Consider the following 12718-nt stretch of genomic DNA (forward strand, 5'->3'; position numbering starts at 1 on the left):
ATAATATATAATTAGAATTAATTAATATTTATTAATATTAGTATATTTAAATTTTATTAATATTTATTTATAATCAATAGCTAATAAATAATAATTAATATTAATGAGAGTTATAATTGAAAAAACTGACAATAAGTTAACAAAACGTTACTCTAGGTAGCTTTTCAATAAGCTGACTTATAAGTTAACTTATTGCATCCAAACATATACCCATAAAATATGATAGCTTATAAGCTAACTTATTTTTGCCAAACAATATTGTAGTATAATACAATGTTGTTGTATTTGTAGAACTCTACTTTACCATTAAGGCTAAAAGGATGTTTGATTAAAAGCATTAATCAATAATCAATGAAAATGATAATAAAAGAAACTGTTGATTTTATCTATACTATCTTTTAAAACATTTGGCTAAAACTCTTAAAAATTCTTAAAACTTTTAAAAACTCTTAAATTTCATCCATATCCTATTTCATCGTCAACAGAAACCCAATTCCCTCTCTAAACGATTTCATCCCTATCCGATAAAATAAATTAAAGAAATTACATAAAAAATGAGAATTTTAAAATAGTTGATTTGATATTAACATTAATATATTTTTTTCAAATTTTTATTATATCTTCAAATTTATATTTTTTTCAAAAATAAAATAATTATTGTTTTCTTAAAAACACATAATCAATACTATATTATAAAACATTTGAAAAAACTTTTAAAAACAACTTTACTATATTATAAAGTATTTGACAAAAATTCTTAAAAACCACTTTTTATGCGTAAAGTACTGTTTGTTATTGCATATTACTTATAACTCTATATTACAAGCAGATTTTGCGTAAGTACAACTTATTAAAGCTACATATCTGAATTCGTGTAACTAACTGCAGATAAACATAATCAAATACAAGATAAACATCTCATTTCAAATATAAAAATCTAAAATATATTTAGGATAATCATTGAGTCTAACAAAATACTTGATTATTGTCTTTATAAAATTTATATTATTAAATCAAAAATAAATTATTTCATTATTAAATTTAAATTAAATTATAATTAAAAAATAAATTACACAATCTATATAAAAAATGAGAATTTTAAAATAGTTGATTTGATATTAACATTGATATATATTTTTTAAAATTTTTATTTTATTTTCAAATTTATATTTTATTCAAAAATAAAATCATTATTGTTTTCTTAAAAACACATAATATATGTACTATATTATAAAGCATTTGATAAAAACTCTTAATAACCACTTTTTATGCTTAAAGTACTGTTTATTAATGAATATTACTTACAACTTAAGATTGCAAGTAGATTGTGCGTAAGTACAACTTATTAAAGCTCCATATATGAATTCGTAAAACTATTTGCAGATAAACATAATCAAATATAGAATAAACACCTCATTTTAAATATGAAAAATCTAAAATATAATTAACATAATCATTGAGTCTGACAGAATAGTTAATTATTATCTTTATAAAATTTATAATATTAAACTAAAAATAAATTATTTCATTATTAAACTTAAATTAATAATAAAAAAATAAATTAAAGAAATTACATAAAAATTGAGAACTTTTAAATAGTTGATTTGATATTAACATTGATATTTTTTTTTCAAATATATATTTTATTCAAAAATAAAATTATTATTGATTTGTTAAAAACAAAATCGTATTATAACATCGACAGAGACAAAATAATAAAATAGAATATTAAAATCGAGACGTGTCTCGCTGCATTGCACGAATACCCTTCTAATATGATATAATGGGTTCATTTTTTAAGAAGTCCAAATTTTCGTTCTAGGTTAAATCGTTCATTCCATGTTTTATTCCTAATTTGAACCAAACAGCCCTTAAATACTCTTAAAGGGAGGTAAATGTAAATACTCTTAAAACAATTAGCGACTGTAGTTGTATTTATGGAAGTATGAAGGTGTGTTTTAGCAAATTGGTATAGTATAAGGGAGGTAAATGTAAATACTCTTAAAGGGAGACCCAGTGATACTGACCGGTGACTTATGAAGAGTCAATATCAACTCTTCGCAGCCCCATCCATCATCCTCCTCCACCCTTAATGCTTCAACTGTTTCTCCTCTTTTGAATTTTTTTTTTTTTAATAAAAAGTTAATAAAACTGGAAATGAATTAGATATTTAGTTTTTTATTTTAAATAGTTAAATTGCTGTATATTTCTGTATAGAAAGTTTAAAAAACTAAACGATTGGACTAATTAAGGGGTTGTTTGATAGTTATTGAATGGTTTGGTGTAAAATGATTAAAAGGTTCTTATGATACAATGCAAAATGAAATATAATTGTTCGGTAATTGTTTACAATAGAATTAGGGTGCTGAATGATTAAGAGACAGACTTTAAAACCATTAAGAGGCAAACTTTTTTTTGTCAAACAAAATTCACATTTTAACATTTCAGAAACTGTCTCTTAATGAAACTATTAAGAGGTAAACAAACAGCTCTTAAGTTTATAAATTATTTTTTTAACAAATAAAATTTTGAACCTACTAAAACCGAGAAAAACACGATGAACTTTCATGTTTTAAATGATTAGTTCCTTGAATATTTTTTTGAACGAGTAAATTATCACACTTATAACACAAAAGCAATATATCATTTCTCAATCTAAATGCCTAGATCAGTAACAAAATATAATAATCTAATAAAAATGATTAAATACCGTTCTCATTATCCATTAGATTTAAATGTGAATCATAAAGAAATCTAGTAGTTATTTATATTTCATATTAGAATAGCAATCAAATGATCATAACAAACAATTGTGATTGTCATTTAAATCTGAAAAATAAATAAAGGTTAATAAAGATGGGATTTTTTTTTCATTTTATTGGTTTGTTGTACATTTCTGCTAATTTGCTGATACATGGGAAAAAAACGGTAAATTTCTTTAATTTTACAAGTGTAAGGATTTAAAAAAAAAAACGTTCATGAACCTAATCATTCAAAAAAAAAAAGTTTGTTGGATTATCTAGGTTTTAGTAAGTTTAATATTTATTTGTTTGATTTCAAAACGTTCAAGTATTATTTGTTCAAATAAATAATTTAAGAACTTAATCATTCAAAATAAGGCTGACAATGGGTAAGGTTTAATTCATATTGGTTATATTTCGACCCTTTCGATAAAATTATGGTAGAGAAATTTTTATCCATTACCCACTTACCTGACATTTTAGTGGGTATGGTATGGATAAATGGGTTTCGGTTATTCATTTACTTGTTACCCATTACAATATATATATATATATATATGTGTGTGTGTGTGTGTGTATGTATAAAGTTAAATATTACTGTATTAGTATTTTTATTTTTCTTTGTGACGTTATCAGCATGTGTATATTAATGTGTAATTTAATTTTTCTTTATATATATTAAGTAAAATAGTTTATGATAATTAAATACAAAACAAGACGAGGTCGAAAAAATAAATATAAAAAAAATGTTGTCTTTTAATTTTTGTATTATTGTTTTGAAATTACACTATTTAAACAAGCTAAATAAAAATAATAATTATTGTATATGTAAACTTATAATTTACCTATATGTTTGAGATTACCAATATTATTTGTAGTTTAAATTAATAATATTTACCATTTTATCTATTGCCCATTTCGTTATCCATTATTTTAATTGGATAGGGTATATATGGATATAGATTAGTGTTTTATAAGATGAATAATTAACCATTGCTTACCAATCTATACTATATTATAAAGCATTTTGATAAAAACTCTTAAATCATTTTTTATTCATGAAGTACTGTTTATTGATCCATATTACTTAAAATTGAAGGTTACAAGTAAATTTTGCATAAGTACAACTTATTAAAACTCTATGTTTGAATTCGTGTAACTAACCGCGGATAAACATAATCAAATAGAGAATAAATATCTCATTTAAAAATATAAAAAAATCTAAAATATAATTAGGATAGTTATTGAGTTCTAACAGAATACTTAATTATTTATCTTTATAAAAAAATATTATTAAACCTAAATTAAGTTACTTCATTACGATAAATTAAATTATAATAAAAATTTTGAATTAAAAAAAATACACAAATAGAAACTTTTAAATAGTTAATTTGATACTAATATTGATATATTTTTTGCAAATTTTATATGATATTTTTTAATTTATATTTTATTAAAAAATAAAAGAATTATCGCTTTCTCAAAACTACATAAAATCGTATTATATCGACATAGATAAAAAATAAAATAAAACATTGAAATCGAAATGTGTCTCGATATATTACATGAGTACTCTTCTAGTTATTTTAAATGGATAGGATAACAGAATAATCCTTACCTACACATACCCTACTCATTTGCCAACCTTAACTAAAATGTGATAGTTTGTTGGGTTTTTGGATTTTTCCCTATATGTTTCAAATAAATGAAACATCAAATTTTGGAAAATTGATTACATACATCACTTTAACCAAAAAAACGCTACCTCTAACCAGGTAGATTAAAAGACTTTAAATCAGTTTTACCGTTCACATACCATACACCGTTCATACCCCTTGCACCTAATGATATCGCCCCCCTCGCCGTCCCATCATCGTACGTTCTTAATAAGCCCATCATCGCCGCTAGCCCCTGCCATTAATCTGCATGTTTTTATCTATTTTTTGTATTTTGCTGCTCTCCGGTGACATTAATTTAATATAGTACATATCAACAGATCGAAAAAGAGAGAGAAATGAAAACAAAATATGATCAAAACGAGGGATGTCTATTGCCGGGGCCAATGGCGGTGATGAACAATGGCAGAGAGCAGGGGAGAGTGGGTGGCGAGTGGAGTAATGACGTTGGGTGCAAAGGGTTTGAATCGCAGATATAAGTAGGTGTTTTAGGTTATAGGTAGGCATTTTAGGTTAAAAGTACGTAAGTAAACAATTTTCAAAAGTTTAATGATTTATTTATTAAAAAAAAATTCAAGAATTTAATCACTTAAAATGATAAAGTGTAATAATTTATGCATTTAAAAAAAATTTATCGACTTAATTTTAAAAAATAGAAAAAATTAATCGAGTTTCTAAATTTTCCCGAATAATTTATTTATAAAACGAACTTTGAATATCAAAATATTAATTTAGTAAGATAAAAATGGATGAAAGGCATTTAATTTTTTTAACCTGAAAATCGAAAATCAAACCAACAGAATTAGAAGTCAAACATTGCAATCTAGTTTTGGTTTTTCTGTTATTTTGATTCAAAATTAAGTATTTACGGCAACAAAATTCAGTTTTAATTTTTTTATAGTATTTCTGAAAAAAAAAATATATTAAAAGATTAACCGGATAATTTGTTTGTTGAAATTTATTAAGTTGTTCGACTTCACCTTATATGAGAAATTATTATTTAGAAAATTCAATGTAACGACGTCTTTATATAAATTGTAGTGATACTTTACTAGAACAATTGTAGCTATGTTAATATGCCAAATTTGCCACAATGTTTAACATGATTCAACTTCAAACTCATTTGAATGTCACATACACATTTATATTTGGTTTTTGAATTGAAAATTTTGAAATCAAAGTGGATATATATATATATATATATATATATATATATATCTAGAAATTTGATGCAACATTCTAGAAAAAATCGATAAAACAAGAGACGTGTATTAACTAGGATATCTCAATATTTTTGAATTTTTCCAAAGATGGTCTATTTCTTCATCGATTTTTTTATGATGGTCTCTTCTCTTCTCTTCTCTTCTCTCCTAACAGGAGAAATGTCTGCACCCTTATTGCATGAATCTTGTTTCACTGTGTTTATAGTACTGAATCTAATTGCATTATTGTATTTATAGTAATGAATCTAATTATGTTTATAGTAATGAATCTAATTTTGAATCTAAATGCATTAGTATAAGATTCATTTTGAAGTGAATTTGAATACGGTGCTGAATATGTACGAAATCTTGAATGAATTCAAATGCATTACGGTTGTGTTTATAATTTCTTTACATGGATGCATTTGGTAAATCACATGAATCAACATCAACTTCGTCAAAACGTCTTCTAAGACTCTTGCAAACTTCATCACCTGCAACAATCAACAATTGCATTGAAGAACCGACTTTGTCTCCTAAGTGAATAAATCGATCTTCGTATTCAAAAACGTCTCTCATGTAAACTTCGTTGATAGAATTTAATGGATCCATTAATGCTAATTTTAAATACAAGCGAGAAATTAAGAACCTTAATATGAAACCACCTTAAAAAATCGTTGAAGAAAGAGACCATCACTGGAAAGAATTGATGAAGGAATAGATCATCTCTGGAAAAAATTTGATGCAACATTCTAGGAAAAAATCGATGAAGCAAGAGACGTATATTAACTAGGATATCTTAATATTTTTTAATGCAATCCCATTAATTCTGGATGATTATTATAATTTTTTTTTAAATAAATAATTATGTTATATTTAAAATTTTCGATATTACTCTTTAACAATTTAAAAAATGAAAAAAAAAATGAAAGTATTAAATGGACTCGCTGACCATAGATTAAAGTTTGAATGAATGAGATGAAGTTGTATTGGTTGTATGAATGACAATAGTTGCACAATAACTTCCCTCTACATATATACATAGTCACACACACACATATACATATATATATATATATACATATATATATATATATATTATCAACCAAAATGAAAAAGAGTAAATAAATTCAAACCAAAAGATTTGAATATGAATTCAATTTGGTTCTACGAATATGAATCACAAATTGAGTTCATTCAAATCAAATAATAACCTAATTAGAATTAAATGTCAAACACACTTAATTTGTATAATGCAATTAATTATATAAATATCATGTAATAATGATTATTAATAGATAATTAAACTGAAGTTTTTTCCTAAGAAATAATACATTGCTATATTTTCTCTCTTTAGATCATCGATTGCTTATTTTTTATGGGATAAAAAGAATAAAGTTTTATAATTGTGGTATACAGGAATAAGTTCATTTATGAGCGCTAAATATTTTATGAAAATCATATTTTTTTTGTAAGAATTCATGATGAATATTATCAATCATAAATATCTGTCATAATATTTATCATGAATATTTTATCATGTTATTTATCATGAATACCTAGAAAAAAGTGGTTATTGAGTTCCTAAAACATTTAGCAATAAATAATTAATACTTTTTAACAACTGGTAATTAACAAGATTTATCCACTACATGTAAGGGTTGTTTGTTTACCTCTTAATAGTTTCATTAAAATGCAACCTCTGAATCGTTAAGAGGTGAATTTTGTTTGGCAAAAAAAAAAGTTTGTCTCTTAATGGTTCTAAAACCCTCTGAATGGTTTTGTATCATGAATCTCCTTTAACCATTAAGAGCCCTAATTTCAATGTACATAATTAATTACCAAAAAATTATATTTCATTTTGCACTATATCATGAGAGCCTCTTAATCATTATGACCACTTAATCATTCTGCACCAAACCATTCAACAATTGTCAAACAACCCCTAAGTCATATGAATCGAGTAAAATATATTTAGTGGGATTTAAATACATTTAAATTATTTTGAGCAAGTTTGATGTCTTAAAATATCCGATATATGAAAAAGTCGTTTTCTAAGATGAAAATATCAGTTCTAACCTACTAAAAAAACTTTTTAGCCGATGATGATCCATTGTACCAATTATTATAATTAACACCCATATAACACAAAAACTAATTTACTTACAGTTTCATCATTTAATCTTTTATTAAATAAAAAAGATAGTGATAAATGTTCTTTTCGGCGGTAATAACTATAGAAAAGAGTTCAATTCCAAACTTTGATTTATTTATAGAGCAAAATATATAAATTAAGTAATTTTACAAGAAAATCTCAGGAGTTGACTCACCAACAACTGCGATCTTTTGTCACTTGCTTGTTTCGTCAAGCTTTAGACCAAAGTGGATATGAGGGAAATGTGCCCACTGCATACGTAAAAACACAAGTCGTTACTGAAGCAATGCCATTTACTTAAAATAATTTAATTGGATATATGTGAATTTAACTATGACATAAGACTAAGTTCAAAAATTCATGTACATTTCTTGCAAGAACATGTATCAAAAAGAACATTTTTGTTGACTCTTGAAAACCTTCAATCAATTGTTACAAAATTATGCCAATTGATTTCAATCTTTTATCAACACCATTTTATAATTAGTGTACAATTTAAATGTCAAAACAAAAAATAAAAAATGTTGACAAACAAATCCAATCTAGTGATACTTACGTTCTTGGCAGCCATGCTAAAAGCTTCCCGATGGCTAATTTCTGGATTCGATGCCTTTATCCTTTTAATCTCCTCCCTGTAAGTGTAAGATTCGAAGTTATAATTTTTTTTTTTCATAAATAACTTTAGTTGAATGTAGATTATAACCTTGAGGTATAATCACATGACAAAATGATTTATCAACCACTTTAAAACAATTATATATGTCTTTAGTTTTCTGTTCTCTCTCTACGTCTCTCTCTCTCTCTCTTTCACACACATACACACACACACATATATATATAGAGAGAGAGATGTAGATATATAGACAGAAGAAATAACATGGATTCAACAACTTACTTAATGAATCTATTATATGCAGATGGAACTCGTTGCCTCTTCTCTGGGGCTTCATAAACCAAAAAGTTAGTTTTAAAAGTATAAAAAATGATTATAATTATGTTAAGCATAAGTTCAACAAAGTAAAAAAAATATATATAACTAACAAAAGAAAGATGAATAGTAATGCAAAAAGTTTGTTGTCTTTGATGGGACATAAAGATTTCTCGCTTTAATTCCGCTTCAACGTTTTAACTTTTTCAATCGTGCTTAAAGATGTAGGTGTACCCTTAGTTTTTCATATAGAACACAGATTAAAGCGTAAATGCCAAATCAAATTTACGGGTAGTATTTTTAACGGGCTCAATACATCAAATAGATATAAGATTTTAAATAGAAAGTTTTAAGATATAGTTAGAATGGCCATTTTTCCTGCACCAATTGGTCCCCATGAGAGGATCTTGTCTTGATCTTTATTGTCTTAGGTCACCCACACTTGGTCCTTGGTGTCTTCCTTTGAGCATATGTCCTCTTGGTATGGTCACTTCAACCTCTGACCTCCATTTCACCTTGGTACCAAAAGTTTTTATTTATTTATTTATTTATAATCTTTGGTAACTTTCTATACATTGGTACAAGCCCCTTTATCTAAAGATTGAAGGTTCAAATCTAACAAATATATAATTTCCATTCTTTTATAAACCCAATAATTTATATAAACTTACAAAACAATTGTCCACACACACACACACACACACATATATATATATATATATATATATATATAGACTTGGGATCATGTGAGACCACTCTGTTTTCGTGAGACCCGTGAGACCAGCATTTTACACTTGAAACTTCACAGCAAAATGCTGTGAAGGTAACTTTTTAAAACCTTCACAGTGTTTTTGCTGTGAAGGTTCGACTTTTTTTAAACCTTCACAGCGTTTTTGCTGTGAAGTTTACGTGTAAAAATGTGGTCTCACGGGTCTCACGAAAACAGGCTGGTCTCACGTGAACCCAACCCTATATATATATATATATATATATGTGAAAATGTAGTGTCTATACAATATTGTTTTATATGTGAAACATTCACTACCGTTTTTTCCACACACAAAACAATTTTTAACCACGTCTTTTATTGCAAGTTTTTTAACTACAAGGGTTGTGGCGTATTAGTTGAGGTCCTAGGCGGTGTGCTAGAATACCTCATCTGCCCATAGTTCGATTCCAAGCATACACAACAATTGTGGTCACTGAGTTTATCAGAGCTCATTTCTTACAGTCACAATTTGCGGGGATTAGTCAAGACATATCCTGGAATACCAAAACATTGTCGAACATTTCATATATGATACAACATTGTATAAATACTACATTTTTACACGTGTTGTTTCACATATAAAAATTGGTTTATAAATTTTTACAATTTATTGAGTTTGTAAATGATTATATATATATATATATATATGTATGTATACAATTTGTGTTGTACATAATATGTGCATATGCTTAAACATAACCGGTGTCTTTTTGTGAGATCATGCCAATTCTGATATCGTTTTGTTTCAATGGAGACAACCATATACCTTACATGAATATGCATCTAAGACATGTTTACAACCACAAGCTATCTTATTTTTTTTCATGTTCTTGAAAATGTTAGGTTTGATTAATCATAAGCCAATATTTTTCAATCATATATTTTTCCAATTAAATTTTCAACAAGGTAACCATTTCATATCGTCATCTAGGATGTGCAGAAAAATACTCGTATATAGGTCGAAACGTATGGCATGAGAAAGGACTTACGACAAATGGCTGGGGTCTGTGGCACTTGTGGTTCAACGGATTGAAGAGACGATGAACCTGAACCACCAAATTGGGCTTTATCATTGTTGCTGGAAAGTTGTTTCTGCAACTTGTTTAGAACTCAAGACGTTAACCATACAAATTCATATTAAACTTGATTAAAATATGTCATGGATTAATTTGGAAATTAAAGAGAACCTGATGATGATTATGATGATGCGTGGTAGTCTGAAGCAAAGCACTGATATTTAAGGACAACAAGTTTGCACAGTGACCACATCGAACAGTTACAATGCTTGACATACTGCTGCATGGAACACTCACCTGCAAATTACTCCATATAGTCATTTTAATAAAATGATCACACACACACATACATACATACATATATGTGTATACACACACACACACACTGTTTGTGTGTGTATTCTCTAATATATAGAGATTTGTGAGCTTGGTATACAAAATGGTGTTGTATTGATATTTTTCCAAGGAATATCACACCATTATAATGTCTCATAATGGCCCCTCCCGAAATACATCACAAATGAATCTGATGATGAAATTAAATTCTACGATTTGGTGAGAATCTACTACAATTTAGTAAGGACACCAAAATTCCTAGAGAATATACCCCAAATAGTCAAAGATGAGCTGATTAATGTTTGTTAATGTGACCGTTTTGCATCTGGGCTGCCCTTAGAGCTGCTGTGCATAAACTACGTCTCTCAAAGATGTTCGGTCKTGTTTAGGTTTTCTTCGTTCCGATGAATTATGTAAGGAAAACCCAAGCATTATAAACTGAAAATGGTATCTTTTTATACATGTTACATATAGTAATCTCACATCAAGATCGAAGACCTAAATCATGAGTTGATTTTTGAGTTGGAACCCTAGAAGTTCAATCGATACAGATCCTGGATTAATTTGAAACGAAATTACGTTATGATGAAGTAAATTTCCTTTTTAAAGAAAGATAAATTAATCAGGTTTATTTCTTTACAGATACAAGATTTCTTGTTGCCAAGCCTCATATATACACTTTCGTTCATATCTTATATGCTTTCAAAAATCCGGAAATTGAAGAACAGAAAAACCCTACAGAATTCACGATCTTGATCTAGAGGTTTATTGATTAGAACTTACATGAGTAATTCAATAACAAAACATAATTCTTTTTTTCCTGTAATTTGCAAGGCAACTAGTTGCAACCTAAAATGAATAGATCAATTTAAATGGGGAAGAAATGTAATACCGCAAGGATGGTGTTGCAGAAGTTGCAGTGGACGTAGCACACGCGTTCGAATGATTCTAACGACATAACTTTTTCCCTTTTAAGCTAGCTTTCGATGAGAATTAAACCACGAAAAAGTTGGAACATGAACAAGATCAATAACTCTAATGATTGTAATGATACACGATTTGCATTGCAAGTCAGTTGTTGCAGCAAGAGAGAAGATGAGTTTAAATCTAAAGGAAGATGGTGATTATATTGCAGTGGAGATTGAAAGATGGTATTAAGGAAAAGGTGGTTTGAGAATTTGGAGAGATAGAAGAGAGTTATGATTAAGCGAATGAGTGGGTGGCAGTAGCCCAGTAATTCTAGCAATAATGGAGACTTGTGGTGGGGTGACCGATGTTAATGCTAGAAATGGTTAACCCTAAAACGTTGGTTGGACTGGGTGTCTCATGAAACTTCATGTCGATTGATCGAACGTATTATTGATTTTTAAACGTCATGTAGATTGATTGAAAAACCTAAAGTTTGTCCAGAACATATGTAAAAACATGGGGGGTACTAAAAGGGCATTGACTTGACATAGAAAGATAATTTCGTCGCCATATGAATCTAACACTTATCGACCGCAGTCGTCCATTTGAAAAGGCATTTAATCGTCACATCCAGGAATCTCAATAACGGAAGATATATATCTTTTATGTCCTGACTTAATATTAATATATATATATATACTAGAAGTGAACTCGTGTAATGCAACGAGATACATCGTGATTTTAATATTTCATTTTATTCTTTATCTCAGTCGATGTTATAATATGACTTTTTGTGATTTTGAGAAAGCGAAGACATTTTTATTTTTGAATAAAATATATGTTTGAAGATATCATAAAAATTTGACAAAAATATATCGATATTAGTATCAATTTAACTATTTGAAATTGCTCATTTTTTGTGTAATTTTTTAATTCAATTTTTTTATAATTTAATTTATGTACAATAACGAAGTAATTTATATTTG

General features: G+C 27.3%; 1 protein-coding gene across 2 annotated transcripts; it reads right to left on the minus strand.

Annotated features, from left to right (window-relative positions):
* Nucleotides 1–6015: 6015 nt before the first annotated feature.
* On the minus strand, nt 6016–12205 carry LOC112514491 (putative axial regulator YABBY 2). 2 transcript variants are annotated; one of them, XM_025120998.1, is made up of 7 exons: nt 11716–12205; nt 10659–10784; nt 10461–10563; nt 8670–8718; nt 8331–8406; nt 7950–8025; nt 6016–6113 (listed from the first exon to the last, which is right to left on the minus strand). In XM_025120998.1, the coding sequence occupies exons 1-6, from the start codon at nt 11779–11781 to the stop codon at nt 7969–7971; spliced, it is 477 nt and encodes a 158-aa protein (XP_024976766.1). In that variant the 5' UTR covers nt 11782–12205; the 3' UTR covers nt 6016–6113; nt 7950–7968. The 2 variants fall into 2 exon arrangements, with proteins under 2 accessions (XP_024976766.1, XP_024976757.1); XM_025120989.1 differs by lacking the exon at nt 6016–6113 and having other exon boundaries at nt 7867–8025.
* Nucleotides 12206–12718: the final 513 nt, after the last annotated feature.

This window comes from Cynara cardunculus (genome assembly GCF_001531365.2).
Source record: "Cynara cardunculus var. scolymus isolate 2C chromosome LG 1, CcrdV1, whole genome shotgun sequence".
In the NCBI taxonomy this organism is placed as follows: domain Eukaryota; kingdom Viridiplantae; phylum Streptophyta; class Magnoliopsida; order Asterales; family Asteraceae; genus Cynara; species Cynara cardunculus.

Excerpts from the sequence above, each read along its gene's own strand:
- LOC112514491 (XM_025120998.1), bottom strand. The coding sequence starts at position 11,781 with ATGTCGTTAGAATCATTCGAACGCGTGTGCTACGTCCACTGCAACTTC. Across the intron at positions 8,719-10,460 it reads ACAGACCCCAGCCATTTGTC|CCCCAGAGAAGAGGCAACGA; the intron begins GTAAGTCCTTTC and ends TGGTTTATGAAG. Across the intron at positions 8,407-8,669 it reads GCATATAATAGATTCATTAA|GGAGGAGATTAAAAGGATAA; the intron begins GTAAGTTGTTGA and ends TTACACTTACAG.